Source organism: Ursus americanus, chromosome 33 (assembly GCF_024610735.1).
Source record: "Ursus americanus isolate L20-20 chromosome 33, mUrsAme1.1.p, whole genome shotgun sequence".
Taxonomy (NCBI): domain Eukaryota; kingdom Metazoa; phylum Chordata; class Mammalia; order Carnivora; family Ursidae; genus Ursus; species Ursus americanus.
The window spans coordinates 4,248,542-4,265,151 of NC_142159.1; the positions used below are offsets into that span (position 1 = coordinate 4,248,542).

Sequence of the window (16,610 nt, forward strand, 5' to 3'; positions counted from 1 at the left end):
TTATCCTTAAGAATGCATATATATTCTTTATCCCAGTCTCACAATTTCAAAATCATTCAGGGTAAACTGATGCAAGCTTTGTAAATCTCAAAAAAGTTTGCCTGAAATGAAACATATATGTGATACCTGGCATTTCTAGCTTTCAGGGCTCTGAATATAGTTAATTAACTAAAAATGGGAATGAGTCTTTTGATGGAAAAAAGAAAACAAGTGAAAAAACTTTGCAATGAGACAATATGTTTACTGGACTAAGTAAAAACCAAATAATTTATTTCCTGAAAACTGCTCTCTCTTTGTAATATACCATCTGTTGGCTCATACCCATAAGGTTAAACAGGAAAAAAAAAAATTTAAAATTCGTTCAAGTCAAAGAAAAGGAATAACTCACCCATCAAATACAAATATACTATTTTATTCTAAGGGAATATTTCTGTGGTTTCTGCAAGGGGAGAACCCAAAAGTGGTTAAAAAACAAAAAAGAACAGAAAGGATAATTTAGATGTTTCGCTTGTTTGTTTGATGTTTTTTTTTCCCTCCCCTGGAAATAAAAATGCAATTTTACATAATTTTAATAAAATTTTAAAAAGCAAATAGTCTGACACATATATCAACAACTACGCTTATGAAGAATGACCAATAATTAATCAAGATTTTCTTTTACGAATTAATTTAGGTTCTGGACAACTCTGTGGACTAACATGCAATTGAAGTCCTGATACAGTCATTGAACTGGGTATTAGCTGTTCTCAGTTAAAAGATACAGATTTCTTTTTTCCTCTCTGGTGTTTTCTAACAATGTATCTACTATGCCAACAATATTTGTTCTTGATACAACTACAGAAGGGGAATTGTTAGTGTTTATACAAACCATAAAATCTGTATAGTGGGGGCTATTACAACTGATGTTTCTGGATAGTTTATTGGCAGACTTATCAGACAATCCAGTTGTTTTTCCTCCGTATCAAACAAGCTCTGGATGTAAGAAGTTTTCCAGTCAGAAATGACAAACACAGATGGAATTAATCATACAGAATTGGGGCAGATTTACTTCTTTCACAAAGTTTCCTGGTAACCAAAATGAAATCTGTTACAGGCAGAGGGACAGAACCATCAAATACACAATGTCAAAAGGCCTACTTTAAAATTTTTATTGTATTTAAATGACTTTCATTTATTTAAAAAAAAAACAAAACACCTGCCACCCCATCTAAAAAATGGGACATATTGAAAAGACTTTCAAGGTTAAAATTTCTAAGAGGCTTTTTGGACTTCTCTCATTTCTATTACAGGGTCAAATCCACATCAGCTAAAGAAGCTCTGTGATTGGTCAACACCATAAAAGCTTTGAGTCAAAATTTTCTGGGGGAAGAAACTGCGAATGGAGATGAGGGAGATGGACTGATATGCCAAACACACCTATGACTTGCGATCCTCACAGAACTACTAAAACAGCTAGAGTTTGGAATAATGCTCTAAGACCGGCTGTGGATCTGCAAGACAGTCAATGTCTTTGTATCCTAACCCAGAATGCGTATTTTCAGGTTTCTTAGGGCAACAAGATCATCTTCCAAATGCTTTATAGGAACATACTAGGACCTTTTCTACCATAATTCTGATAGCTAAGTAATACTGTGTCTTTGTGGAATCACCCACAGGTTTGCCAGAGTAAGGAGAGAGACTATTTTTGAAACGACAAGGCCCTCCAGAAACTGGTGCAAAAGACAAAATAAGAGGATTTGGGAAACAGGAAGATAAAACAATGAGAGAAAAGCTGCCATTTGGGGATAAAATGAAAACAAAAGGAGAACCCCCATTTCTGTGTACCACAGCTCATGCTATGAGACAGCAGCAATAAAGGCTGACACCCAGAGAAGCGGGCATTTTAGTGGGTTTTCTACAAACATTTCAAGACACTTGGGGTCTAACGGGCTCCACAGATCTTCTGTGTGCATAATCAGTTCGTGGAGCTTCAGCCCCTTTACCTCAATTTACCCACATCCAGACCCATAGCTGAGAAGGCTAGACCCAGAAAGTGAAAGGGACACATTACTGTGTGAACAGCAGTGAAGGCCTTTTTTCCCTGATGTGAGGGACCCATGGCAAAAGCACCAGAGGCTTCTATCCTTCACAGAATTGGCTTGGCAGTGAAAATCAAAATCAAGACCACTTCACTCTCTACCTTTTAGAAAAAAGTTGAGTATTTTTATTGGGTCTTCAAGTCTGGGTCCCAACAGTCCTCATCTGATGTCACTCTTCGCTCTGCACTGATTTCTCCCCTGACGTGCACATAGGGCTTGCCCAAGTGGCCTACTGCAGCCAAGGTTTTATTTCAAAGCTACCTCTCTAAGGTCTAAGGTTACTATGGTAGAGTTTTATACAACAGTTTTCCTTAAAAATATTCCACAATTTGTTATTCCCAAACAAAATAAGATTATGCACCACTCAGAGAAATTGGTTAGTCATTCTGAAGATGTCTAAGAACTATATCACTGCCAAAGAACAACATTTCTCAGTTCATATTCTTTCCTTCAATTTTCATTTGTACATCCACACTGTGGTTCACGAGTCATCTGCTTTCCGTTATCTTATAATCAAGTCAAGAGGACTTGGACTTGTACATCGTTTTCCAGAGCTGGATGCATTCACAGTTTGGTGCATACCCATGTGTATGAAAATAGGAACCCCACTTCCACTTCAATCTGATAATTCAACATCAGAGTCTTCTGATTTGGCTTTGGCAAGTTCTTCGTGTACCTCCCTCACCATGAGAATACGTGTTAACATGGTGTCCAGGGTCCCAGGGTCTATCGGGAATGTGGAGTACCACATGGGGCTATTCGGAACACAGGAGCGCTCGGGTTGCAGGTAAAACACATCATTCCTCTGCTTCACACTTTCAGAACTATCCATAGGAAAAAAAAGAAAGAAAGAAAGAAACTAAGGAAATTGGGGATCAGAAAGTATAGGAAATACGTAACTACTCTTTAATATAGTGGCTCTCACCTGTTTCCCTACTGTGACTAATGTCATAGATAAGCAACGCACCCAGAGAGAGAAATAAGTTTACAGGCATTCTGCCCCAGGTGCAACCTCTAACTGCATATTTTTTCCTCCTACAGTCACCGGAGGTGAGTATAATGTTATTAGAAGACAAAGTATAAGTCGTTCACAAACTTCAGTATTTAAAACATTAGGAGCAACAAAAAATTCAACTCACATTTGACACTATGGCTGAGAACCACATATCCTCAGTACCCAATATCCTGGAATGATCCCCAAGAGCACTCAATACACATTACCACAGGGCAAACCCAGTCACGATATTTTTTTGAGAAAAAAGTGCTTTAGTGTGGCTCTTATAACTCTAAGTCTTAAAGTTTCTGTAAGAGAAAGACCACTCAAAAAATACAAATTCCTTAAAAATAAACTGTATTTCCATTTATACATTTAGTAGTACAACCTCTCCTCTAAAATTTTTCCTAAATAAATAGTAAAATCACAACAGTTTAGTTATCACATAAAAGGTTGAACAACAGTTGTAAAGATCAAACACTAGCTGCGATTCTTGCTTGTGAAGAGATTTTCAGAAAAACAATTATCAAGATTAAGCAGTTTGTTTCTGGGTCCAAAATCCAGGCAGATATGAGAATAGGGACAAAAGGAGATTAAAGGTACATCCTGTCTGAAGTTGTATTTCTGATATGCAAGCATCTGAAATCCAAAACATGGGAACTACTTTTTGAAGTGTGCTGAATCTAGCGCAGAGGAAGACCGCTTACCATTTTGACAGGTAGAACTCGTAAAGTCGGACCGGGCATCGTAGTGGGTTGTCAGTATTCTCTGCCATCTCCACACCCACTGGAACCTCTTCATCTTCATTTCGTTTCCTTTTGCCAACAGTCAGTTTATCTTGAGATGGGAAATAATAATCAAAAGATTAGAAAAATCTTTTCTTCCGGTCTCAAGACACCCACTGAGCTTTCTTTCCAGTCAGAACTGTCACTCCCTCCCCCTCCCGTTCACTCACGCATCCCACAAGCACTGACTGAGCACCTATGGGGGTCCTAGGCAGTATTTCAGGTACTGCTTAATAGAACTGAACAAATCCGAGTCCCTGTTCTGTAAAATTTATGTTCCTCTGCTCACCAAAGTGGGTGCAGCATGGCAAAGAGCATGGTACTGGAGAGTCAGGTCCTCATTCTGAACATGACTTTGTTATGAAATTTCGTCAGGTATAGCGTAAGCCACAGCAAGATAAAGAAGGAAAAGAAAGGGTTCTAAGGGCTCTTCTACAGAAGAGCTCAAGAGAGAAGCTGTCACCTCTTTACCTGAAAATGCTTTTACTGTGGGGCATCCGTGTCCACTGGGTGTTTGTCAAGTCTCTTTTATCTGTCATAGTATTATGAGAAATGGAGTCTTTGTTGGGAAAAGAAATTCTCAGTGAAGTTAACTATTTGATAAGAAAAGGGCAAGCCCTTTTTCAGCAACAGAATTTTGCAGAGGCCAAGGGTTATCAAAAAGAAACCAGGGTGAAGACATGGAAAGTAGGGCTGTTTCTTTCCCACTTTCTCCATTCCACTATTCAAGAGAATAGTAGTGGGTGGGGGATCTGCTGCAAACCTGAGGAAAAAGGTTTTCTTCTTCTTTTCTTACAGACGCTCTTAATAGGTGGCAAAGAACTTTCCCCAGCTTCCTGCATTAGTTACTACTTAAAATTCACCCCAGTTTTCTATTTACAGGATACCTAAATATAAAGACTCGTTCATTCAGAAAAGAAGCTGAACTTACTACCAGTCTTGTAAAGCAACTCATCAGAAAACACTGCCTCTCCCTGCCCCCAATTAATATCAATTCAGAGCACAAAGTGGGCTATATATGAACAAAATAAAGGAGACAGGACATAGTCATGGGGTAAAAAAGCACAATGGTGTTACATTTTCTAAAGAAAAAGAGCAACTGAGAGAAAAGTTAACACAACCATGAACATCACAATTATTCTTTACAGACTTTAGTTTCACTAATTTTTAAATTCTCACATTCAAAAATATATATATATTTCACTCTTATCCCAAGGAAGTAACACCTGATTTTGAGAATTTAAAAACTTACAATTTTGATCAAAATTAATACGTTTAATGTCTAGTTCCATAATATGTTAATTTTTTAAATGTTAAAAACAAACTATTATTTAACAGGCTACTTTAGGAACGTAAGACCATAAACCTTCTAAGAAAATTGTGATTGCTGATGTCATTCCACCGTGTACAAAAGCAGTACAGATCTTCCTTGACATACGATGGGGTTACAACCTGATAAACCCGTCTTAAACCGAAAATGCATTTAATACATGGAACCTAACGAACATTGTAGCTTAAACATGCTCAGAACACTTATATAGCCCACAGTTGGGCAAAATCCTCTAACACAAAGCCTATTTTATAATGAAGTATTGATTATCTCATGTCATTGTTTAAATACTGTACTGGAAAGTGGAAAAGCTGACTCAGTACAGAATGGCTGTAAGTGTATAGGTGTCTACCTCGTGATCCCGGGCCTCACCGGGAGCTGCAGACTGTTGCTGCCCAGCATCACAAGAGAGGATCATACTGCATTCCACTAGCCCCAGAAAATACCAAAAGTCCACAATGAAAGTACAGTTTCTACTGAATGGGCACATATCGCGTTTTCACGACTGTAAAGTTGAAAAATTATCAAGTCAAACACCATCTGTATACTCTACGCCAGCTTTTAAGTTTCTTCAGAAACTGACAGTTAATGTTAACAAAAAGAGGTGCTCTGGTCAAAAAAAAAAAAAAAAAAGGATTTAGAAACAGTAGATTTAAAAATTAGGTTTCCTTTTAACTAGCAATTGGCTGATCTCCTGCCTCTAAATCAGTGCTTCTGATTCTTAGCTGTATGCCTAAATTCCCTGGGAAGTTTTACAATGCAGAGTTGGGCTCTACTTCTGACCAATGAAGTCAGAATTTTTAATTTAAAAACCAATAAAAGTACAGTGAAGCCAAGTGATTGCTCTCATTTTGTGTCCGGACTTTAACCCAGCCCTGGCAATAAAAAAGCATCTACATAGTAAACTAAAGCTACACTCTTCCATGTCTAGAATTTACAGTTACCCTGCTGCGGTAAGTCTCTATTTGTATACTAACCGGACTTCGAATAGAAATCTCTCAAACTCCACCACACACCTGGTTCTGACTCCTGCTTTTGTAAAGGTGGGAAGAACCTCAGATATGTCATCTTGGTGCTATACTTCAGAGTCCTGGTCCGTCTCATCACGTGGGCAAAGGAAAGCTTCAAGTGCTCAGTAACATTCTTGAGTTGAAAGTATTTGGTATTGAAGAAAAGGAGGGTGTTCAAGAGGACGATTGGTGAGTAAGCGCCCAGCTGTTTGCACTCCCACAAATGCTCTTCTTCAATGCGAGAGAACATGTAACCTGCACCGAAGAAGGGGGAAAGCAGTAACAGTACTAAGCTCCTGCTAAATAGGACCGAGTAATTTCTCAAATTCTCAGACAAGAAGATATAAAGGAAATGACCCATTGTTCCCCTCTTTCCCCCTCTTCCTTATATGGAAAACCAGAAAAGGCACCGCAAAGAAAGAGCAGATGCCTCCACCGAAGCAGACACTGTGAGCAATCCCCTGAAACAGCTTTAATCTATTGTTATTTTAGACCAGGGTTTGGCAAACTTTTTCTGTAAAGAGCCAGATGGTAAATATTTCAAGTACTGTGGGCCACGGAGGCTCGGAACAACTTTGTTGTTACTGAAGATAAGGAGCCGCAGACAATACAGAAACAACCAGGTCTGGCTGGGTCCCGATAAAGTTTACTTACACACACAAATTTAAATTTCATATAATTTTCATTTTCATTTGCCACAAAATATTACTGTTTTTTAGATTTTCTCCCAACCATTTGTAACTCATGGACTATACAGAAACAGGCAGCAGGCCAGATCAAGCAGTTTGCAGACTCCTATTTGAGATCATTATGCTAACTGTTAACTGGTTCAGTTTCCTTTTAGCTCAGATCATTAGAAGGCAGCTAGCTCCTTCCCTCCTTCACACCCCCCCTTAATTTAAATTTATATTAAGAGTGATTACTGTGATGACTTATATGGAGATTCTTCTTGAAAAGCAGGTGTCCTGCAGAAGAATTAAGATGAGTACACCTTTAAGCACACTCCTCATGACAGCCCTTAAACCCTTCCTGATGTTCTCTCACCAATTCTCTTTGTTGCTGCTTATGCATTCTATTCTTGGGAGACTAACCACAAACATGAATTTATTACTTCCAACTCTATCTCCCCTGTCTCTTCTTTGGATGCTAAATGCATCAAGCCACCACACTGCTCAGAATGTTTAAAAGGTGCTCTCGAGCCAAAAAGAAAGGGGCACAAATTCTTGAAGATTGCCTTCAACCTCTCCGTTCACAGCCAAGGAGCCTAAGACCAGTAGTAAATCAGGGAGTTGTCCATCGACCTAGAGTCAAAGATAATTCAAGGATGAAGACTTAAGTCTTGTAACAACCAGTACAGGGTACTAATAAAGAACTACTGAAGAAGGCCCACTGCTGATGGGTACAGTCTAGAAGCATGTGGCAGCTGCTGGCAGAGTGTGCAACCTCACCGACACTACCAGATCAAAAATGGCTTCTAAAAAGTAAATACAACTTCCAGTTGTTTTTTGTTTCATTAGCATTAGTACTGTATGGAAATTATAATTTTACCAAAATCAATAATAAACCAAAGATCTTCTCCACAAAAGCCCAAATATGCTATAAATCAAGATAGAAATATAAAGGAACAATTTATAAAAAGATAATCATAAAAATTAAGCAATTTAGGAAGGCATATCATGAAAAGAATCAAAATAAATGATAAACATCCTACCATTAGGAAGTATTGTAGGTTCCCATATTTTCAAGAGTTTGGTAAGTTCAATCATAAATCTGGAATAGGGCTCAGTAAAAATGTTATCTATTCTACCATTTTCAAACAGGTACTACAAGAGAAAAAATGGAAACATGTTGATACAAAGAAAACACGAGTTATTTTTTTAAAGATTATTTTAAGGAATAAAGTTTACCCTTAATTTTTACCCTCATTTTAAGGATACATCTTAAAATATCAGGATTCAAGCTATAAGGTCCTTTTCATATGAACTGTCAATACCTCAAGCACCGAGCTTACAAGGGAAAATTTTCTATTTCCTTTTTAAAACATGGATGATACAGAATAATTATAATAAATAAGTACCTTTTACTCAGTTCGTGAAACTGATATACTAAAAATTGGTTCTAATTTGTATTTTCCAAATAATTTTTCAAATTCACAGGATCTAAATGCAAATGTGCTCTCAGATGGTTTTGGGTTTTTTTGCCTAGTTACAAGATCACTTCCTGAAATAATACAGTTAGCTAGTGTCAGGTGACCTGAGGATACCCAAGTTTTAAGCCATAGCTCTCAACTCTCTGCCCCACAACCCAGCCTTCAAAAAGTTCGAGTCTAATTACAGGATGTAAAACTATGCTAATTATAACCATCAAGAATCGTGTCACAGAATGGGAAATAAGAAACAGCCTGGGTAAAGTACTGCTAAAAAACATCTTGAGGGTACAGGGCAGGTAGATGAAATCACTCAGGGAAATAAAATGAGCATTTACAGAATAACACAAGGTATAATTACATGCCAAAAATCTTTTGCTATTTTTAAGATTTGGTATTTTTATTTATTTATTTATCTACGGCTATTCTGGTTTTCTGCTTTTCTATCCAATGTGTGACTTGGAGAAAAATTTTATTTCTAGTTACATTTGTTCTGGCTAATAAAAGTTACATGACACTTCAACATGCATTTTTATAGGCCTCTTCAAAGGCAATTCATGACACTGCCAGATTACAGTTTTACTGTTGAAAAGTATTCACCTTTTCCTTCTTTTAATAAAGTTATTTTCACAACCTAAAAATATTATATCCTCATTATGGAAAAAAGTGGAAGAATGACATACTCTAACTCACTATGCATCAGAAATACAAAGTTGAGTTTTATACCTTTACTCAAGTACATATAAAATACATGTTTTAGAAATCACTTTCCCCCTTAGACCAGGAACAAGACAAAACTGCCTGTTCTTGCTACTTCCATTTAACACTGTACTTGAAGTCCTAGCCAGAGTAACCAAGCAGGAAAAACAAATAAAAGGCATTCAAATAGGAAAGGTCCTAAGGAGTAAAACTACCTCCATTTAAAAATGACATGAGCCTATACATAGAAAATTCTAAAGAATCCACACACAAACAAAATTGTTATTAGAGTTAATAAATGAATTCAGCAAAGTTACAGGATACAAACAACACAAAAATCACTTGCAAAGAACAATCCAAAAAGGAAATTAGGAAAACAATTCAATTTACAATTGTATCAGAAAGAATACTTAAGAATAAATTGAACCAAGGAGGTGCATGACTTATACAGTTAAAACTACAATCAATCAATCAATAAATGCTAAGAAATTAAAGAATACTAAAGCATCTCATATTAATGGATCTGAAGAGAATACTGTTAAAATAGCAATACTGCCCAAAGGAATCTAGAGATTCAGTGCAATCCTATCAAAATTTCAATAGCTTTCTTTCTTTCTTTTTTCTCCCCGAAAGGGAAAAGCCAATCCTCGAATTCATATGGAATTGCAAGGAACCCTGAATTACCAACTGTATCTTGAAGAATCACACTTCCGTATTTCAAAATTTAGTACTAAGCAACACTGTAATCAAAATAGTGTGTACTGCCATATGAATAACCACACAGATAAATGTATGAGCACTGAAAATCCAAAATAAACACATGTCAAATGATTTTCAACAAGGATGTCAAGACCATTCAATGGAGAAAAAACAGTCTCTTCAACAAATGGTGGTGGGATTTCCCTAACTCACATGTATCCCTACCTTATATGAGATAAAAAAATGAATTCAAAATGGATCAATGACCTAAACGTAAGAACTAAAACCATAAAACTCTTAAGACATAGGAGTGAATCTTCATGAACCTGAATTTGACAATGGATTCTTAGATACAACACCAAAAGCACATGCAACAGGAAAAATAAACTACACATCAAAATTCAGAACTTTTGTGCATCAAAGTATACAACAAGAGAGTGAAAAGAAAACCCAGAGACTAAGAAAAAATATTTGCAAATCATGTATCTGATAAAGAGTTTAATATCCAGAATATATAAAGAAATTCTACAACTCAACAACAAAAAGACAAACGACTCAATTTAGAAATGGAGCAAAGGACTTAAATATTTATTCAAAGAGGATAAACAAATGGCCAACAAGTACATGAAAAAATGCTCAATGACATTTAATCGTTAGAGAAATGAAAATTAAAACTCCAATGAGGTATCACCTCATATTCATTAGACGACTATTAAGAAAAAAGGAAATTAACAAATGTTGGCAAGGCTATGGAGATAAACAGAACCCTCATACACTGTTGCTGGGAACGTAAAATGGTGCAGCCACTGTGGAAAATGGTTTGATGTTTCTCAACAAGCTAATCATAGAGTTACCATACAACCCTGTGATTCCACTTGCAGGCGTAAGACCCAAAAGAATTGAAAACAGGCGCTCAAACAAAATCCTGTACATGAACGCTCACAGTTCACAGTATCATTTACTTTTCATGATAGTCAGAAGGTACAAACCACTCAAATGTCCATGAACAGAGGAGTGGACAAAATGTGGTATATCCAAGAATTAAATAATTCAGACCTAAAAGGAATGAAGTACTGATTCATGCTACAAAATAGGTGAACCACCGTGTGTTGAAGGAGGCCAGACACAAAAGGCCACATAAAAATTACATAATTACACTTATATGAAATATCCAGAATAGGCAAATCCATACAGATAGAAAGCAGATTTACTGTTGCCAGGAACTAAACGGAGGAGGTAATAAGGAGTGGCTACTTAATGGGGATGAGATTTCCATTTAGGGTATTAAAGTTCTAAAGCGACATAGCGATGATGATTGTACAACATCCTGAATGTAGTTAATGCCACTGAATTGTAAACTTTAAAATGGTAAGTTTTATGGTATGTGTATCTTATCACAGTGTAAATATTGCCTACACTACTTCAAAAATGTATGTCTCTAAGAGTTTTCCATGTAAATATCTATAAGAGCAATTCATTACTTTTTAACTACTATATAGTATTCAATAGTACAGACATATGATAGATGATTGAGCCACCACTGTTTTGATGAACACATAGATGGTTTCCAATTTTTGCTGTTAAAACCAATGTTACAACGAAAATACCAGTACATGTCTTTCTATGTACATGTGCATGCATTTCTTTGGGGAAAAATACTAACCAATGGATTTACTAGACTGAAGAATCTACATGCATTTGAAGTTTTTTTTTTTTTTTTTTTTTTAGATTTTTAAGTAATTTCTGCACTCAACATAGCACTTGAACTCACAACCCCAAGAGTTGCACACTCCACTGACTGAACCAGCCAGGCACCCCCATGTGCATTTAAAGTTTTCAGTCACATCAACTTGCCCTTTGAAAAGACCTCCACACAGAAAAATGTACACATATCTTCACTAATACTTGGTATTATCAAACTTCTCAATCTTTCAATCAGCCTAATGGCTGACATTTTTCCTTGGTTATAGTTGAGCACCTTTCACATTAGAGAGGCGGTCCACCACAGTGATCTTAAGAACAGAATCTGAAAATAACCATCTGGATTCACATCCTGGCCCTGCCAATTACTACCTTGGGGACTTCAGGCAAGATTTTAACTCACTGTGCCTCAGCAGAAAATGGTGATGATCACAGTCCTTACACATCAGAGGGGCACACTAACAAATAAATGAGTTAATATATGAAATAAGCTTATATTAATACATAGCATACACAGTAAATGACTGTTAGGCATTCCTGGTACATTTTGCCTGTTAACTTTCTGTTGATTTTCTTTGTTACCTGTCTATTTGTTTCTTTTGTCAATTATCCCCTTCTTGGCTAATGTTAACAGTGGTGGTCCAGGTACTGATATTACAGTTTAGTTTATGTCTTTACATGTTTATGTATTTTCAAAATTCCTTACAATAAGCATAATTATTTTTATAACCAGAAAAAAAAAGAAAAGAGGAAGCACATCTGAGATGTCAACATAAGTAACCTTTTAAAATTCTTTACAGTTAAGGAAAAGTTACTTTTTGTCAAAATTGATAAAAGGCTCATAATATTTACTTTCTAAAACAATCGGCTGACAATTAACTTATAGCCTCTTTCTAAAAGTATTATTATATACTCATTTATTAGTATAAACAACATGAAAAATATACTAGAAAAAATTTTCATAAGTTTATGATTCGTCTCACAAATTAGAGTATATTTTATAGGTAGCAGAGTGTTTGGTATGTAAAGCAGTCAAATGTTTTTGACTGAAATCACAGCAATGACGTTTTGATTATAGGAATCACTACCACAATTCTTGACATCTGCACTGATAAAATTAGAAAATGTTCTTTAGATCCATAATATCATAAACTCTAAAAGTACAGGAAGTGTGTTTAGAATCTTTACAATTTTTACCTAACCAAAATGCACGCGTGGCAATAAATTCTGGTTGAAAGAATCTATAAAAGTCCTCTCATATGTTGATTTTAAAAATATCTTCCACAATCAAGAAAATGAATCAAAATATAATGGGAACAATAATTAAAAAACTAAAGTACTCTTCTGACTGGGGAAAATGAATGCTGCTTGCATAAGTAGATAAGTAGGTACCACTGCAAATGTCACTCATCAGAAATATACTTTTATCATGTACAAAACCGAATTTCAGATGTATTAAAAATAATCTTAAAAAAATGAATATTTTAGAAAGAAATTTATGAGAATCTAAACACTTAAGTAGTAAGACCATCCTAAACAACACAGAAAAACCAGGAATTTTAAAGGGAAATAAATGCATATTATTAAACTATATAAAAAGGAAAAATTTTTGACTGGGAAATACATAGACAAAGACTGGAAGACAAAAATATACTGGAAAAGTTTATTTCAAGCATTTACATCAGAGCTCCTATCCCCAATGTAAAAGAGATCCTACAGATAGAAAGGAAAAAGCCAAACGACGAACAGCATAAAAAGACAATCTACTTGATAAAAATTGGAAAATACAAATTGGAGCCATCAGATGCCCCCTTTTTTAAGCCATCAGACCATCAGAATAATAAACATTAAAAAGAGGAGAATTCAATAAATGGGCACTCACAACACTGCTGGTAAAGCTGTAAGTTAACCAGTCTGGAAAGTAAAATGAAAATATCTTAAAATTAGAGAAATCTATATATGGGGGTGCCTGGGTGGACCAGTTGGTTAAGCGTCTCCCTTCAGCTCGGGTCAGGAGTCAAGGGTCCTGGTCTAGATAGAGCCCCACGACCTCTGGCTTCCTGCTCAGCAGGGAGTCTGCTTCTCCTTCTCCCTCTGCCCTCCCCCACCCATGTTCTGTCTCTCTCTTAAATAAATAAATAAAATCTTTTAAAAAAGTCTGTATATGCTTTAACCTAGAAATAAAAGCACCAGTTCATCAGGCATTCAAATAAAATATTTACTAAAGCACTGTTTTTAAGAATAAGGCGGGAGTAACCTGAATACTTTAAAGAAGAAAGGCTAAATAATTGGTATATTCATACTCTGCAATATTACACAGCTTTCGTTTATAAAGGATGGAATTTGATCTATATTCACCTGAAGGGATACACAGATTGAGAAAAGTAAGCTGCAGAAAAATGTGTATGGTATCAGCCCCACTTTCCTAAAAACTAAGCAAAACAACAATATACATCTAAAACATCTCTACACAGGGCGCGGAAGGACAGACGCTGCAACACTGTTTATCTCAGAGACTGGGGATGAGGGAGAGAAAATGGTCCTTATATGCCTTCAACTTACTGTTTTAACAGTTACACTGAGCACATACTACTTTTATAATTAAAAAACAAAACTTTAGGAATAAATGCCTAAAGAAAAGAACACCCTCCCAACCATACAAATGGAAAAAAATCTGGCAAATACAGAAAAGAAAAATCAACAACATCCAGAGCACTACTACCCGAGATGATAACCACTATCTACATATTTTGGTGCATTTCATTTTACTACATATTTATAGGACTGGTTTTTAAATCACTACATGTTAACATACACGGAGGCACATATAATTCATACTCTCATTTTGTTTACTTAATGCTTTTTAGTATTACTATTTTTACACGTTACTGGAAGTTACTTTGTAAATAATTTTTTTTGGCTATGTAATATACAACTTTATAAATATACTGTAATTTACTTAAACATACATTCTGGTGGGCATTGAAGTTACTTCCAATTTTGTGCAAACGATGTCTGAACTTCACAGTATTAGTTGCGTCAGACTCCCAAAAAGTGAATTACTGGCAGAAGAGTATGAACATTCAAAAATACTCCTGAAACACGTGCTCAAAACTGCTATCTACAAAGTGTGTACTAATTAACACCAGCTATGAAGGCAAATCCCCTTCACAGAATTCATACCAACAATAAGTGTTATAATTCTTTTTGCTAATGTGATAGACATATAATGGTATGTCATTTTATTTTTTTTTTTAAGATTTTATTTCTTTATTTGACAGAGAGCACACGAGCTGGGTGAGGGAGAAAGGAGACTCCCTGCTGAGCAGGGAACCCAACATTGGGCTCAATCCCAGGACCCTGGAATCATGACCTGAGCTGAAGGCAGATGCTTACCTGACTGAGCCACTCAGGTGCCCCATGTCTGTTATATTAATATGGACTTAAAAAATTTTAAATGAGACTACATGATTTACATAAGTACATACATATATATACAAGGTCTCCTATGTCACTTTTTGTGAATTTGCTATTTTTGGCTCTTTTGTCCATGTAACAAAAAAATGCACCACCCTCAATTTCTGTTATTCTACTAAAAGTCTCATTTTGGCTTACAGAAGGCTATATGACCAAGACTTTTAAATCAGGGGCAATGGTTCATTAAGAACGGAGTATAAAAGCAATACCAAACCACCGTATACACTATAATTTTTCAGCTTGAATCACAAGATCTATCAGAATTACTAAAAATGCAGTACATTTGAGAACAATTACTGAATTTGATACCTGCTGAATTCCAAGGCACAAGTATAAGATACTGTCTGGATCATATTTTTCACCATTTGGTCTCCGCACCTCTTGGATAAACTGGCATAAACCCAAACTCAACTCAGCAAAAGTGCAGGACAGAATATCTTCCTTCAGCTTGATAGAACGGACTGTGGAAAGGTAGAAAACATCTGAAATATTGACTTATAAGAAACACAGTAACATTACTCTATTCACTGAAAAACAACACTGCTGTGGGTTCAGGCATTGCAGTGTACACTGGCGAATACATGGATTAGAGATAAATCCCGATCTCAAGGCTTTTTCAGTTCAAGAAATAAAAACAATGAAGTGTACCATGTGTAACAGGTGATATGACAGGAGTTTAATTTAAGAAGGATTCTAGGAAAGCAAATGAGGAGCATCTATCAGACAGGGAAGGGTCAGGGGAGATTCTGGAGGATGTGACACAAATGCCGGACCTTGAGAGGTGAAGAATTAAACAAATGAATAAAGAATTGCAATCTAAGGGTATAAAAATATTTCCCAAAGCATATTCCACAAAATACTAGTAATATGAGAGCTGGAGAAAACTGGGTTTCTAAGATCTGACAAATTTAGAAAACAGCAGCATACTGTATCTGTGTCTAAAGAATTCACAATGATATATAAAAGGTTTATTAAAGGTTCCAGAATATCTGCATAAAAATGCTGTTTAACTTTTTCTAATTCAGATTTATTTGAATAAAGAACACTTCAAGTAACATATAACATATTCATGCCCTTAGAAATGCTGGAATACAGAAAAATGAAAAGGTTGAGGGGACTCAGATGTACAGGACAAAATCAAGAAGAGTAGATGGGGGCCGATCGCAGTAAATCTCACTTAGCATATTAAGGCTTTGAAGACAACGAAGAACTGAATTAATTTTACCAGGAGAGTGACCCAATTTGATTTGTAGAGATCCTACAATTTGATATGTGGAGAAACTACTCCAGGAGAGATCCTACTTCAATTCAGATTAGAATGGAAGCACTCTTTCCAGTCAAAGCTCCTCTGCATTTAGACAAAGTTGCATGTTTTCAAAGATACATTCGAGTTTCCCTGATTTGGTTTTACAAAAGGTAAATGGTGGTTCAGAAGGGCAAGGACCATGTCCGACCTGTTTACCGGAGTACCTAACCAACATGCATGGTACATACCTGGTGCATAAACTCAGTACTTTTTTGGATGAATGAATAGCAGAAATGAGTAGGCATCCCCTGTGGCTTTTGCATTTAGGCCTGGTAGTGTAATATAATATTACCTCTCCATTCTCCCCACCCCCTTCCTTCTTTAAAACAAAGAGTGCTGTAGCTCAAACTGGGAGTTAAAGGGCCTAATAAACCTCCAAACAGAA

General features: G+C 36.1%; 1 protein-coding gene across 9 annotated transcripts in view; it reads right to left on the bottom strand.

Moving 5' to 3' along the window:
* Positions 1-391: 391 nt before the first annotated feature.
* The window catches only part of ZMYM4 (zinc finger MYM-type containing 4), a 134,720-nt gene continuing 118,501 nt past the window's right edge, over positions 392-16,610 (bottom strand). For 8 of the 9 annotated variants that reach the window (XM_087858500.1, XM_045782573.2, XM_087858499.1 and 5 more), the window contains 5 exons: positions 15,229-15,380; positions 7,909-8,020; positions 6,165-6,452; positions 3,780-3,909; positions 392-2,902 (listed from right to left, as the gene is read on the bottom strand). In XM_087858500.1, coding sequence (XP_087714626.1) covers positions 2,695-2,902; positions 3,780-3,909; positions 6,165-6,452; positions 7,909-8,020; positions 15,229-15,380 — 890 coding nt within the window. In that variant the 3' untranslated portion in view covers positions 392-2,694. The remainder of the gene's footprint in view (positions 2,903-3,779; positions 3,910-6,164; positions 6,453-7,908; positions 8,021-15,228; positions 15,381-16,610) is intronic. The other variant, XM_045782571.2, reaches the window with a different exon arrangement.